Below are 16,645 nucleotides of genomic sequence, written 5' to 3'. Positions count from 1 at the left end.
ATGGACACGTTATCATGAATTCGTACTGGATACTGTACCTGTGCTGCTAGAACATGTGCCTTTACAAGTAAGACACAACATGTGGTTCATGCACGATGGAGCTCCTGCACATTTCAGTCGAAGTGTTCGTACGCTTCTCAACAACAGATTCGGTGGCCGATGGATCGGTAGAAACGGATCAATTCCATGGCCTCCACGCTCTCCTGACCTCAACCCTCTTGACTTTCATTTATGGGGGCATTTGAAAGCTCTTGTCTGCGGAACCGCGGTACCAAATGTAGAGACTCTTCGTGCTCGTATTGTGGACGGCTGTGGTACAATACGCCATTCTCCAGGGTTGCATCAGTGCATCAGGGATTCCATGCGACGGAGGGTGAATGCATGTATCCTCTATAACGGAGGACATTTTGAACATTTCCTGTAACAAAGTGTTTGAAGTCACGCTGGTACGTTCTGTTGCTGTGTGTTTCCATTCCATGATTAATGTGATTTGAAGAGAAGTAATAAAATGAGCTCTAACATGGAAAGTAAGCGTTTCCGGTCACATGTCCACATAACATATTTTCTTTCTTTGTGTGTGAGGAATGTTCCCTGAAAGTTTTGCTGTACCTTTTTGTAACACCCTGTGTATATGGTGTCTCGTCCTTCGGTTATTTTGATCCATGCATCCATTATGAATCAAGACACAAAGGAACTAAAGACATTAACTGTCAGGAAGAATTCATTTAAATCAATGGGGAAAGTTGAAAATTTGTGCCTGACCAGGATTCGAACCTCTGTTTCCTTCTTCATTTTTTTTGTTATTAAACGCGAAGGCTAATATCAAAAGTTTTGGACTCAGTGGGGTGAGAACCAGCAACACACTACTCGCTGCTACCTTACAATTCTTGGACAATATTAATTTTTTTTTCTTTTCTTGCTTGTAACGGCAAGATAGAACGGACCCAGGGACAACTTCAGGCTGGGTGGGGACAACGTGTGCAAGGGTCGCACGTCGTGGCCTGGCCACGATGCCTCCCCCCCCCCCCCCTCCCCGCCCCGACTGTCACTGCGCTCTATTATCACATAGTAATGGTATTTTTTAATTTATCTTTTATTTTTATTTATTTCAGACCTTACAACTTGCCACTCTAATAAGATAGGAACATGGTGGGACAACATCCTACATGGCTTCCACCACTTATAAAGAAAAAAATATTCACTTTTTGTCGTACCCTGCAACAACTTATTTTTCCATTTCTTAAACAAAAAGTCTAACAGAGCCACAAAAATGAAATAAACTGTAAAAAGATACACCTGAAAAAGGCCGGTAATGAAAATACCACGATGACTGGTTAACTCACCACTTTCTTTTTTTTTTTTGTCAATTTTACCAAGAATAAGGCAACAGGAATGAAACATTCCAACAGAAAAGGGTTTCTACACATCATCCAGCTCCATGACGACTAAAGAAGAGACACAGCATATTCGCAAAAAGTGAACGATGGTGTGGCAACCTATCCAATGGGCAGAAACCATATACTGGAAAAGGCACAAGGGTGCTTGTCATACCCGCTCCGCAGCACGTAATGTACATAATGCCCGACATACCACATAACTGTATTGTTCTCTTTTCTGGCGACAAGGCTAAATCGGGAGAATATCAATGGAGATTGTCGCTTCCGTCCTTCTAGCAAGAAATGCCAATTGTCGGCGAAGCCAGCTCCAATGTCTGTGCCCGCAGGGTACCAACCGGTGATATAAATGTATCTTTTTCATGGCAACGACTGCCTCAGTCTGTCTCACCAAGGCCAATGAGATAAAGTCGTACGCTGATGGAGAGAAGGATATGAACGACTTGGTACCACGAGAACGCCACCTCCATAGGAAACAAGAGGAGGCTGACACTGGATCAAACAACCTTCCATTCTGTCTCTAATGATGGGGACTCCGCAGAGAAAGCGTGATTTGGAAATGTCCAGCGACATATTAGCATTTTTACAGAGAGATGAGACTGGGAAAGAATATCAACCCTCGAGTAACAGACATCAAGAAAAAGTTCACGAATATGACTTAATTTATTATCTATCCTACCAACATCTATAGGCGAGCTACAAGTCACTGGGGGACGCAAAGGCACGTTGAAATAATGTGTCGAAGAAATAAATCAGGAGCCTCGTCCCGAACATCAGGGAGGCCCAAACGTCCCTCTCGCTGGGGTCGCGCCATAGCCGGATAGCGCACTCGAAAAATACACTCCCGGAAATTGAAATAAGAACACCGTGAATTCATTGTCCCAGGAAGAGGAAACTTTATTGACACATTCCTGGGGTCAGATACATCACATGATCACACTGACAGAACCACAGGCACATAGACACAGGCAACAGAGCATGCACAATGTCGGCACTAGTACAGTGTATATCCACCTTTCGCAGCAATGCAGGCTGCTATTCTCCCATGGAGACGATCGTAGAGATGCTGGATGTAGTCCTGTGGAACGGCTTGCCATGCCATTTCCACCTGGCGCCTCAGTTTGACCAGCGTTCGTGCTGGACGTGCAGACCGCGTGAGACGACGCTTCATCCAGTCCCAAACATGCTCAATGGGGGACAGATCCGGAGATCTTGCTGGCCAGGGTAGTTGACGTACACCTTCTAGAGCACGTTGGGTGGCACGGGATACATGCGGACGTGCATTGTCCTGTTGGAAGAGCAAGTTCCCTTGCCGGTCTAGGAATGGTAGAACGATGGGTTCGATGACGGTTTGGATGTACCGTGCACTATTCAGTGTCCCCTCGACGATGACCAGTGGTGTACGGCCAGTGTAGGAGATCACTCCCCACACCATGATGCCGGGTGTTGGCCCTGTGTGCCTCGGTCGTATGCAGTCCTGATTGTGGCGCTCACCTGCACGGCGCCAAACACGCATACGACCATCATTGGCACCAAGCCAGAAGCGACTCTCATCGCTGAAGACGACACGTCTCCATTCGTCCCTCCATTCACGCCTGTCGCGACACCACTGGAGGCGGGCTGCACGATGTTGGGGCGTGAGCGGAAGACGGCCTAACGGTGTGCGGGACCGTAGCCCAGCTTCATGGAGACGGTTGCGAATGGTCCTCGCCGATACCCCAGGAGCAACAGTGTCCCTAATTTGCTGGGAAGTGGCGGTGCAGTCCCATACGGCACTGCGTAGGATCCTACGGTCTTGGCGTGCATCCGTGCGTCGCTGCGGTCCGGTCCCAGGTCGACGGCCATGTGCACCTTCTGCCGACCACTGGCGACAACATCGATGTACTGTGGAGACCTCACGCCCCACGTGTTGAGCAATTCGGCGGTACGTCCATCCGGCCTCCCGCATGCCCACTACACGCCCTCGCTCAAAGTCCGTCAACTGCACATACGGTTCACGTCCACGCTGTCGCGGCATGCTACCAGTGTTAAAGACTGCGATGGAGCTCCGTATGCCACGGCAAACTGGCTGACACTGACGGCGGCGGTGCACAAATGCTGCGCAGCTAGCGCCATTCGACGGCCAACACCGCGGTTCCTGGTGTGTCCGCTGTGCCGTGCGTGTGATCATTGCTTGTACAGCCCTCTCGCAGTGTCCGGAGCAAGTATGGTGGGTCTGACACACCGGTGTCAATGTGTTCTTTTTTCCATTTCCAGGAGTGTAGAATTTCGCCAGATAAACTTGGTCGATAATCGTTGTAACTTTCGGGACATCATCGCAGGAAAGGCAAAAATTTGGGCAACAAAATAGGCTTCCTCAACACACAAGTTTGCAAGGTCTGAAAGTTATGAAGCAACGAGAGAGAGCGACGCACGTGTTCAAGGATCGCTCGTTGAATTCTGTCCGCGACGGATGTCCAATTTAACGCACCAATCTTCATCGGACAACAATCGATAACAATACCAAACGATCGATGGCGGGCGACCGCTGCAGCCCATGGAATTTCAACCGCGTCAGATCCCCGCACATTGAATAATCAGTGTCTCCGGTCGTTAACCTGTGCTTTCATAAGACGACAAAATGCATCCTACAGTCCTTGAGCATCGGTATGTCGTCATGAGAAGGAAGAAGCACCATAAAGCCAACGGCGCACGCGCGAACGATAAACCTTTCGCCCAATAACGACCCGCCACCCAATCTAGCAGCTACGGACCGCAAAATGGGTTCCAGAAGCAGCGTGAATAAAGACACAGATAGCGGACTACCCTGTGCAACACCTCTACACACTTCTATGAGGGGAGTGAGACCACCACTCACGTCAATAGAGGCTTGAATATCAGTAACTAGAGACATGAACATCCTTCGTTCAGCATCATTAAAATCAACAGCTGTCAACACTCGCAACAGAAAATCTTGACTAACTCGGTCACACGTATGATTAATATGAATGGAAAATAGACCTCCAGATAAAGGGACAGAGGAAGCTGAGATGAGGTTACGACATTCAGGAACGGGAGTCAGGAGAGTACGACCAGGAAGACATCGTTGATAACATTCGACCACGTCAGCAAGCAAAGCCGACAAACGGCTATTTATTGCCAGTGCTACGATTTTATAATAAAAATTGAGTAGCTTTATCGGTCGGACCTGGTAATTAAAACAATTCTTCCGACCTTAAAGGAGAGTGGGATGTGTACCCCTTGCAACGTCTCGAGCACTGTCGTAAAGATCGCGAAGGACAGTATAATAAAATTCCCGAGTCTTCCTCATTTCATCCGCTTTACCGTTGCTAAAACCCAAGAGTGCAGTGCAAAGCCGAGGTATGGCAGTGGCAGCCCACCATTCCATAATCGAGGGATAACACACTCGGAAATGTCTTGCTCGCCCCGCACACGGCAGCGATGACGTCATCCAGAGAGGGGAGCGTCAGAGATAACATATCTTTCTTCCAAATATGGCGAGAAAGATGTACGCACTGCATGACGTCGTTAAGAGTAATTGGAACAACACAGTGAAGTGGGCAGGAATTGTTTCAACTGACAAAAGCCGAATACGTAGTGAATCAGACAAATGAAAGTGGCCCAGTCGACTGGTAGAAGTAGCTGTGAAGTAGGTAAACCACACTAAAGTCGGATATCTTCAGATCCATGTTTCTCGTAGACTCAACGAATTTTTACCTTGTTCACAAACTACAGCACCTTCTAGAATTTTCACACCAATTAGGGTCATATAAGTGAGGCCTTTCCCGAATGTACTTCCGACCAAGAAGTGGTTCTCGAGTCCAAAGTTTTTCTTAATCATGCCTTTTGCGTTCTTGTAGAGATATTTTCACAGCAACTTACATTCCAATGACAAATATTTGTTTACATCTAAACGAGAAGTGAAATATCAATTTCCATAAATTTAGCGCAATGATTTTTTTGATGTAACGAAATTTTTAAAAATTTTCATCCCCTGTTTCACCCCCTTAGGTTCGGAATACCGAAAAATCCATTTTTAAACGACCTCTACAATATAAGACCCACGCCTTTTCCAAATCTCATGTTTGTATCCTTAGCGGTTTGGGCTGGGCAATGATAAGTCAGTCAGTGAGTCAGGACATTGCCTGTTATATACAGAGATTGGGAGTCTGCTCCATAGGACGTAAGACGCAGCTGAAATCTCCGCACATCAAAATATTTCGCGATTTTGATGAAGTAGATAGTGGCATGTTCCTTATGAAAACGCGAGCGGTCACATGTACGACCAGATCCAGATGGAACATAAAGAAAACTTAAAGGTAGATCATAAAAACGACAACTTACATTCATGGCATGCACTGCACATTTTAAGTAATGACTAATGCAATATGGTGGCTTAAATCATTCTAACCGTGTGAGCATTCATGTTATTTTGTACTTATTTGTAAAGAACTGTTAACATTACCTGTATACTACACATAATTATTTGTATCTTTCGACAGTATATATAAAGATGGACCAAGACTGAAACCAGTAGATACTTGGGTTTAAAATAAAAGCACCTGCTGGTTCAAACATGCATCTTATGCATTACTTAAGATCTGTTGACAGTCACCTTCCAAAAATGTTTAAAACAATGCCATACCATGCGAACGAGGTGATTTTTCGATTCTAACGATGCAAATTAATGAAGTGCACAAAGGTGATTTCGTTTATCAAGAAGTCTCTGTCAGCTAAGATAATCCCAACATTCGCTTAAGTCAACACAAAAGTGAGTGGTGCTGTTTCGAGGAAAATGAAGAGCCTTAGTGAACACAAATGGCTTCAGAAAGAATTAAAATAGAAGCCCAAATGTCAGGCAGCATTACGCAAACAGACATATTTAACCTATATGAAATAATCCCACTCCTTTAATTTTAATTTTCTTAATACTATTGTGAGTGTTATAGATAACTTTATTGACAGTGAATTACAAATTTTATTAGAGTAGCACAGTAAGAAAATAGAAAAGTTAAAGAAAGATCAACATTTACTGCAGGAGAGTAACACCACACCATCTTTCCAATATTTTGATAAAATGGTAAAAATCATTGACATGGTTCTTGAACCACATGAAATCAGTAGTTTCAGCAAAGGTCTGAACTTCGGTGTCAGCTATAGACTACATGACAAAGGTGTTAAGTGTTTTGTTCTCACACAAAAATATAGATCAGTTAACAGGTTCAGCTGCATACAAAAACTCAATGACAAAGTAGTATAGGTTTTTGATAAATATTTGTGTAATAATAGAAGAGGGGAGGAAGAAGAAAATAATAGAGATGTAGAATAAAGACAGACCACTAAAAATAAATTAAGTTAAAATGAAGCACTTACATTGAAAGCTGATAAGGGAAATTCGGTTCTCATAATGTATATCAGTGATTCTATTGACAAAATAAAACAATTTGTTGTTGACAGTGGGATCAGTAGAACTAAGATGGACCCTACTCCAAGAATTCAAGAGAAAGTTATGATATTTATTAAAAATTGTAATTTTATGCTTCAAACTGGGAAAAAAGTCACTCTAGTCATTAATCCTAATGCCTCTAAATTACAAGCACAACCTGAGATCCACAAGGAAAACATTCCTATATGCCGAATTGTAAACTATAGTTTTACAAATAAATTCATAAAACTTTGCCAGGGTTCCTTTTGAGCCAAAAATTAAATTCAATTTTAATTGATAAATATGTCTTCTCCAAAAAATACATACTAAAAACATTTCTGATCTCCTAGCATCAGTTAAAGAATTACAGATACTTAATGATATACTCCTTTTTTCATTAGATGTTACTAACTTATATATCAACGTCCCAGTTGGTGAAACCATTGAACTGATCAGAAAGAATTTAATTACACACCGATGTTTACCTATTCCAGTAATTGTAGAGGTAATAGATGGGCTAAAACATGTCTTGTCACACAGTGGCTTTATTTTAAAAGGGGGTAGGACGTCAAATGGGCAACTTGGAGCAGGAGAGACACCACAGGAAGTTTTAAGTTCCACAGTCTATAGTTTTACAAATAAATTCATAAAACTTTTCCAGCATGACCAGGAAGGACTCAAGATTCACACTCAAGGCGGTGGAAGTTCAAAAAAATAAATAAAAAAATAAATAAATTTTAAATTTTTTTACATGTGAAATTGCATCATTTTTTCACTTACTATTGGCTACATTTGGTAGTACAGGGACACTTTTCTTCATAAGTAAGAGAGATTCTTAAATGAATTTATTTAATGTATGAAAAAATTAATGACCTGTTGCATTTTAAACCTCATGTTTAGAAGAAACTCAAATTGCATAATTAATTATCTCAGTTTTTACCACAGTTTTTAATAGATTTGGAAAATTCTGGAGTTTCATACACCTTAAGTATGGTTTGTATGCTGTGCAAATTCTTCGAAGAATGTCTCTTACTTGTGAAGAAAAGTGTACCTATAGCAACAAATGCATCCAATAGTAAGCCCCAAGGGATAGCAATGGGATGTTGCATAGCTGAAACGTTAGCCAATATCCTCATGGATCATATTGAGAACAAGATCCTAAACAACAAATCAGATCACACAGTCAGCTTTATTATTTATAAAAGATATATAGATGACACCATTATACTAGTCGATGGTAATGACAAAGTAATCAACAAAATCTACAATCTGCTTAATAATACCCATCCAAATTTAAAATTCACTATAGAAAAAGATAATAAAATTAATTTTCTGGACATAGAGATTTCAAAAGCAGGTAGCAAACTAGACCTTAACATATACAGTAAGCGAACTACCACAGATATTATTATTCATGAAACATCCTGCCACCCCACATGATATAGCCATCATGCATACTTCCATAGCATGATTGACAGATTGCTAAGAACCCCCACATCTGCTATAAACTCTAACAATGAAATGAAATACACTGAAATCGGTAGCTGTAAGTAATGGATACCAAGAATGGCTAGTTGATAATATCTTACAGACAAAGAAAGAGATAAAACATATATAGCGAATCAAAAAATTACCCTAACTAAAGACAAAAGCATTAAGAAACCAGATAGATAAGTTTTCCATATGTAGCTAGTATCTTGGACAAAATAAGTAATGTATTTAGGAAATGTAATGTAATATTGGCTTGTAGAATTCATAATAACATTTCAGTAACGCTGCAAAAGAATTTAGTTGCGTAAAGGGGAATATATGGGAGGCCAGATGTCCACAGAATTAACTGTCAACAATACGAAAACTTTTACATAGGCTAAACTGGGAGGAAACTAAAGACAGCATTTCTTGAATACACACACCAATCAAACACTTCAGCTCAGGGCTTCCATCTTAAATCTTATAATCACACAATAGGCACCATTGACGAGAATATGTAAATACTACATCAAGCAAAAACGGAATTAAGTATGAACTTTCTGGAGGAAATTGAAATCTTTTGTAACCTTGTAAAAAATCCAAATGATGTTCTCAATGAATAAAAAGATTTGAAAAATAATGATTTCTTTGAGAATTTACCTGAGGTCTTTCACTTACCTGATTCTAATCCCTAACCTGTCATTTTCAAATATACCTTTACTCCTCCCTCTTACACACCATCTCCTTAGACTTGTCTTCATGATAGACGTTATAACTTCGTTTTGTGATGTGAAAAGATTGCCTGACATACATATGACAAGTTGCACATAGCATTTCAGTGTCAACTCCTGATGTTAATGACACTTTTATTGCATACAGTTTTTTACAACCCTGTCAGGATGCTTCACTATGCAATTGCAGTACAAATAAATTATATTATCTTCTGTTATCCACATCCTGTGTATTACCATTGTTCATTATAAATATTTATAAGATGTTTGTAACTTTTCTCCTGTTGTTTTACACTGAATATGGTAAACACTCAGTAATTCTATCTTTAACTTTTATTATATTTGACATGGACTTCTGGTGAATAAGTTTTCCACACCTAAAGTACGTTTGTACTCCAAAGATGTAGTTCTCATTTTAATGAATAACAGGTCACATATTTCTTATTATTTATAACTGTGTTGTCAAATGCTTTTATGCACATAATTCATCTGCAGCTCTATATCTACATTCCATCTAATGAGGTTGAGTGTGTACATAGGCAAGTATGCATTTTGTTTAGCAATCACTTAAATTGATAATGTAAAGAATTTTTTCTATCTGCTTCTCAAAATGTACACCCAATGGTCGAGCCCCTAATGCCTTTAGCTTAACGTTTACATTGTTTATAGAATGTTACTCATCACTACCACTACTATATACATGGGTTGTCAATACTCCCTCAATCCAAATTTGAGTGCATGGTTGGTTACATTGTTCTTATTTATTCCCTCCCCTTATTTTCGATACTAGCACTACTGACATACTAAGCTTCCAGCTAAGCACTGTAATAAAACTTCATTAACATATGAAGGTTTCCTTTAAATATAGTCGATATGTGACAGTAATTGTTTCACTATGATAACTTGGATATATATGATCACTGAGTGACGTTTCAAACCATTTAAGAACACCGTATTTTAGTTTGTTTTAATGTTATAGATGCAATTTCCATTACTTTTATGATATTATTGACGTTTGTTTATATACTCATGCATTTCATTAGGTATATGCAATGAATATGATACTGTGTAACATTAGGGTTATATAATTTTTCCACCTTGTACTCTAACATTTACATTATCTTATGCCTGGAGATAGAAACTTAGTTTTCTGTTTACACATGAAACTATACCAAATATGTTCACTAAAGATAGTCTAGTCCTCTATATTGCCAAGTAACATGTCATCAAGATATTTTTTAATCACATATAACAAAAAATTTCTTTTAAAGATCTTTGACAAACTTCTCATCATTTTTATAAAGTATAACTTACAGTCTTGATCTTCTCCTCTACTGCTCTGTATACATTTAGTATTTGTGTGTTTGCTTCTAAAGTCCTGTGTCACAAACTTACATTCATGACATGCACTACACATTTTTAGTAATGACTAATGCAATATGGTGGCTTAAACCATTTTCTCCCACTCAGTATTCATGTTGTTTTGCACTTCTTTGTAAAGAACTGTTAACATTTTCTGAATACTACATACATTTATTTGTATCTTTTTTAGTATCCATGAATATGGTCCAAGACTGAAACCGGAAGATATTTGGGTTTAACATAAAAGCTCCTGATGGTTCAATTATGTATTTTATACAAAATTTTGTAAGTTGAACGATCCACACAACAGTTGCTGAATCAACAATATTTTTGTTGTTTGCTACTTAACACTAAAATTCCATCATCTGGTGTACAACAAAAAAAACACTTAACTGACTGAGGTCGTCACCAATTCCAGTGTTGTCATTGATGAGAAGTTCTGCAACTTAATTGAAAATAGGTGGCCAAGGATCCACTGAACAGTTCCCATGCTGTGTGACCGAAATTTTCGTTCCATGACAACGCTGGAGGAGGGGGGATATTACCTCAATCGGTAAAATGTTCTTCTTATTTATTTTAATCCAGATGACGGAATTTTAGTATCCAGAAATCGGTCGTGTAGGCAATAAAAACCTTTTTCGATTCAGCAGCTGTTGTGCGGTTCCTGAAATTTACAAAATACAATTGTGGCTGCTCCACAAGAATTCGAAGAAAAAGTATAGTCAGAGAGTTAAATTTCAGCACTGGCAAGGAAGAAATACAGCGACAGCCGGGGGCCCTGTTCTCGCCATGCACGCACTCATAAAATAGTTGCGAGACACCTGGGGGAATTTTTCAGATAAGAACTGCTTGAGCCTGACCTCACGGAATCCTCCTCTGCAGGAAGTCATTTTCCTTCAAGTAAAGGTTCCTCCCTAAATGTAAACTGCATTTCATGGACGTACTGTGCATTATTCCTACAGCCACATGGTTGCATAAAGAGCTGGAGGTCACTTCTGCTGGTTGTTTGTGAGCTTTCAACTCAGCGTGTGCCAGCTCTCCAAGTGGCTCACTGCTCCCCTCAGTCATATGTAGCGCTCTGGTGTACGGGCGATTGCAGTGCCACTACTCATTCTTGTACTCACAAACAGGGATTGTTCATATCCTTCAACACCAAATGGTAATAGAAAACACAAAGGTAATAAGAATAGAAGGATTTTTTTTAATTACATGTCACCCATGTAGCCGAACAGCAGTCCCAGGGCTGCTCCAATGTTCTGTGCATAGAACATGACGTTACTGACAATGTGCATGTCGTCGCAGACCCAGTTCATCTCTGACGGCACCGTCTGAGGGTACCACGTGTCGTCATACTCCCAGCCGTGCTGGCAGGGCACCTCGGAAGCACCGTCCAGGGCACTTCCGTTGTACATCAGGCACTTGCTGAATGTTCCTCCTTCCCTGTGTAACATACGTAGAATCTCATTATAAGTGCATTTTACAACATAATCTGAAAACTATAGCACTGGATACAACTAGAAATCTAGGACAAAATCCAGAAACCATTTGAGAAATTTGGTTTGCACACTGTTGTATTGCCTGACAAAAAACTAGAATCAGTCACAGGACACCAGAGATAATTATCATTTACTGATGCTCGATCTCTCTCCTGTGTTTTGTGAGTTGCAGTGGATTCACTCTACAGCTGTTTTTTACTGACAGGACTAGAGCAAGGCTTCCCAACCCCTTCCCTTAGGGGTCCGCTGGCTCTTTCTATGGGGTCCGCGGCTACCTTTCACCAAATCGTGTAAAATAATGAGTAAAATTACTGAATAAGAATGTGAAAATCAAATTTATCACTTTTTTTTCGTGTGATCGCCAAGCAGCCTTTGCGGTTCCTAAGTGAGAACGTATACACAGTTTAGTGCCGGAGAATGCGGCTTCTCTGAATCGACTGTTTCGCAACAATACGGGGGTCGTTTGTGTCCTGGCTCACGGCGCTAGATGCGCTGAAACCTTTTACGCACGCGCGGAGCGAGCTTTGTCGACCAATCACAGCGCTCGCTGGCACGTATGCGGTCCCAGGCATCATTAAATGTTAAACTTGCTTTGTCAGTGCACTACCTATTTCATAAGTCGATTTTTGACCAGTTTATTACTTCTAACATGGATCGGTGGCTGAAGTCAGGATCACTGAAGAAATGTGCAGTTTCTCCATCGCCTTCACAACAAGGGAAGTTTCCAGTTGAAATGAATGAAGAGGGAGGACGACCAAAGGAAGACTTTACATACATTTGAACATTTTTCTTCGGATTCCATGAACCCCCCCCCCCCCCCACACACACACACGGCTGTTATGAAACATGCATGCTCCTTACACATCAGTAGCGAAATGTTAGAAGTGAACAGACCATGAGCGAACAGTTTGGACGTGAAGTTGATTGCTCTTGGAGGAAGACAGCTCCATCGTTTGAAATTTCAATTACCAAGTAATTTTAATCAGGCTATAGTGTTTTGAACAAAGTGAGTAAATCCGCTAGTAAGTGTCTGGATGCAATGGGAATTCAAATTGGATCGTTAATTTCAAGTTGTTTTCATTCATCTATAAACCAAAGACTATTGATAGTTCGAGGGGGGAGGGGGGTCATTGGGAACATAACACTTGCATTAAGAAGCTTTCAGTTCTCATGGGTTTCGCTCTGAAATTTAAAGTTACTGTGCTCCTGACTGACTAGGGGTCTCATGTATTTTCGACTGAAGAAGGGGTGCGCCAGCTGAAAAGGTTGGGAAGCCCTGGACGGGAGTGTAAGGAATCTCTTCTGGAAGACACCACTCAGTCTTACTATGTGGACTAAACAGTGAAAGACTTTATGCGAAAAAGGACAGTTACGAATTAAACTACTAGTACGTTAAATTTGCCTAATTTTCTGACAAAGTGAAGCACCAAGCATGTTGATGAGGTACTCCCATGGCCAACGAGATACCCATATCTCTGCCTGACAGAACACACGTTGGGCAAGCTCGGATGTCAACTCTATCCTCGTGCCAGAATCCAGGAGATAAATGGTTCAAATGGCTCTGAGCGCTATGGGACTTAACTTCTGAGGTCATCAGTCCCCTAGAACGTAGAACTAGTTAAACCCTAACTAACCTAAGGACATCACATACATCCATGCCCGAGGCAGGCCAGGAGATAGAAGACGAGTTTCAACACATGTAGGTGAGCTTGCCTCGGATACAACGGCAATAGATCCAATGCATGCATCCAGGACTGAGTGCGCGCAACGCCATACTGATAAATGGGAAGACTTCCAGGATTTTTGAAAATTTGACTCGGTTTTTTAGTCACTGCTGTAAGTTCACAAAGCCCTCAACTCATGAATTTTCAACTCGTTTCCTCCTTCCTTTTCGGTGCTTCACTTCTTTTGTGAGGCACTGAGTGAGAAATGAAGTGGTCTGTGATGAAAAATAAATATTTTTCTACAGGATTAAAACATAATTGAAATGGTGTAAATCCACCTTGTTTCATCCATGAATCTATTGCTGCTGTAATATGTTGTTATTTACTTTGCACAAATATGGTCTTAATGTACAAGTTCCTAGAACTGTAAGCGAATGATAATGTGAATGAGCTGTGGCGCAGCTCTCGGGCGCAAGACGCTATCGATTACTCCTCTGGTTGAGGTTGGCACTATGTGCGATCGCGAGCGCCTCCTGTCGGAGCGGGTCCTAACGAGGGAGTGAGTGCGAGTACGGGAGTGTGGGGCGGACAGCAGGGGAGAAAGGACATTGCGGCCGCACTCTAAGGCCACAAGAGAAGGGTTGTGCACGGCCGAGAAGGGAGCGTTGAGCAAGGCGGCAGTCAGCATCGCTTTCCGGAGGACAGAGAGTTGCGGCAGTCCAGCGAGCAGACACCAGCTCCGGGAGCAGTGCTCCGGTTTGTGGACGTGACGTGGGTCGTATTTTGGCGCAGAATAGTCTGCTTGGTACGCATCTGCTGCTCCCTTTATGTCCACATGTGTTGTTTTGTCCGTACGTGCATTGAAAAGGTTACGCTCCGGCTGGAACAGTGGCTTGTGCTTTACGTTCATGCACCCAGACTCATTTGTTTTGCTGCAGGCAGCTGTAATTTCAGAGATTTTTTTCGTCGCGATTGCCTTAGCCCGGTGGTGCCTGGTATCCGAGAACAAGACAGCTAACGTGTGACCTGTTGTTTTGGGCTTTGGAGTCCTGTTTGGGCAACCTAGTTATCACGCACACAAATGTGTTGCTGCCGAGTGAGATTAGTCCTAATCTTGTGGAACTGAGCTTTCAGTGACTGGCTCGTCTGCAAGTTAATTAATTTAACCTTTGTGGTGTGTTGTTTTTTTGCTTTCAATGGTGAATTTCTTGTCATTCTTTTGTGTATGTTTCGCCGTTAATGATAACTGTGAGTAAGATAGCAGAGTCTTGAAGGGCTTGCGTATCCTGACTGTAATTTGGCAACTGTTTAATTTGATTTCTTGTTTATCGGTCTGGTGAAAACTTATGCCAAGTTTAATAATTTCCGCCTGTGGTCCGGAAGTTGGTTTGAAGGTAAATCCGTTGGTAAGTCTTTACTGGACCTAACTGTTAACTGATCTTGCGTTGAACTAATGCCATTATTAAATCGTTTCCTGTATGCTATAAATTGTATTACCATAGACAAGGAGACAGGGCACATCCTGTGGTCGAGGGGTAGGCACGGTTGCTGCTTTGCGCGTGGCGTCTTGTCGCTCGCTATCATTTCCCACGTTAGTACGGGCAGCGTGGGACTTATTCGCTCGCGGTTGAATGGCCGCTAGTCAGCTGTGCCTGCTCCCACTTCAGGGTGTGCCGTGTTTCGTAAGGCGTACGCCGACTTTCAGTCACTGTTACTCCTGTGTTGCTGACGGTCGCTTACCGAAACGTTAGGCTGTTTTAGCACGGTGGCCACTGGGCCGTGACGATCTCGGCTGATGACCAGCGTTGGGGCGATCGTCCGCTCTGAGGGGCTTCGGTCGCTTGGACTTGGCAGTTACCTTCTGGTTAAACAGATCAAACTTGTTTGTTTGCTGTAAATTCCTAAGTAGTTTGTAAGAAAAGTTGTAACTCAGCATTTCATGATTTCACAGAATTCAAGCATTTTGGTAAGGCATTTTCCTATCTATGTTTTATTTAAATGAGAATTCTTTATTGGGATTATTCACCTGTTGAAACTTAACATAAAATTTGTAACTTAGCTTTCATGATTTTACTTAATTTAAGCATTCTTGTAAAGCAGTCCTTTATCTACGTTTCATGGATTGGGAAATCTTTATTGGGGTTAATCACTGGTTGAAGGTTAACATATGTTTGTAACCAAGTTTATGTCCTTGCTTAATTGAGCTTTGTTAAGAGCCTTTATTGCTAGAAGATCATTAAAGCTTGGGTGCTTGTAATTGTGAATACTGTTGTCTATGTTGTGGGCTACCTTTCCACTTCCACAGCCAAGCTGTCCTATCTACCAGTACAGTGAAGACTGTAAGGGAATGACAATGTGTCAAATGTGCAAATGTGGTAGTCGTTACTCAAAGGCGGGGAGTAATGTTGTTCGGTAATTTGCCTTCAAAACAATTACAGCTATACAAATTCATTGCCTTTCAAGTCACCACAACTCTCTCCTGAACCAGAAATTACTGTATTTTCAAAAATGGGAAATTAAACATACAGAAATATGTGGGGTTTTTAACGATACGTCAGTGAGATCCAGTGAATACCATTACCATTTTGGTTCATGTGGTGGAGCGGAGCCTGTGATCTGGGGCAAAAGGTTGGAATCAAACAACAAGAGGAGTGCACAAAGGACGTGGAGGCGAGAATCAAATTGGAACAATAATAGGTCTGTTACATTTACTGATTTGTTTCCAACTGAAGGCATTCCTCTCATTGATAATTCATACTGTTCTTTGACCAATAGGAGACATATTTCAATTGACTGAAAACCAGTGCATGGCCAACGGCCTTGCCGCAATGGTAATACCGTTTCCCGTCAGATCACTGAAGATAAGCACTGCCTAGTGCTGTTGGCACGGGGGTGCACGCAGCCCTTGTGAGGCAAATTGAGGTGCTACTTGGTTGAGAAGTAGCGGCTCTTGTCTCGTAAACTAGCAAAACGGCCGGGAAAGCAGATATCACCAAAACCTTTTCTCATTGTTTAGCAGGGGTCAACTCAAAACAAATAGCGCTCATCGCGCCTTTCATACCAGCGTCGACAAGAAGTGTCGTTTTTTGTTTCCCATTACAAA

At 41.6% G+C, this 16,645-nt stretch overlaps 1 protein-coding gene across 1 annotated transcript in view; it reads right to left on the bottom strand.

Annotated features, from left to right (window-relative positions):
• The window catches only part of LOC124788446 (beta-alanine transporter-like), a 121,485-nt gene that overhangs the window by 93,949 nt on the left and 10,891 nt on the right, over positions 1–16,645 (bottom strand). Inside the window, exon 2 of the mRNA XM_047255718.1 lies at positions 11,592–11,822. Within this exon, the coding sequence (XP_047111674.1) occupies positions 11,592–11,822 (231 nt within the window). The remainder of the gene's footprint in view (positions 1–11,591; positions 11,823–16,645) is intronic.

The sequence above is a fragment of the Schistocerca piceifrons genome, chromosome 3 (genome assembly GCF_021461385.2).
Source record: "Schistocerca piceifrons isolate TAMUIC-IGC-003096 chromosome 3, iqSchPice1.1, whole genome shotgun sequence".
NCBI lineage: Eukaryota > Metazoa > Arthropoda > Insecta > Orthoptera > Acrididae > Schistocerca > Schistocerca piceifrons.
Note: the sequence above shows the minus strand (reverse complement) of the source record. Positions and strands in the feature narration are given on the sequence as shown.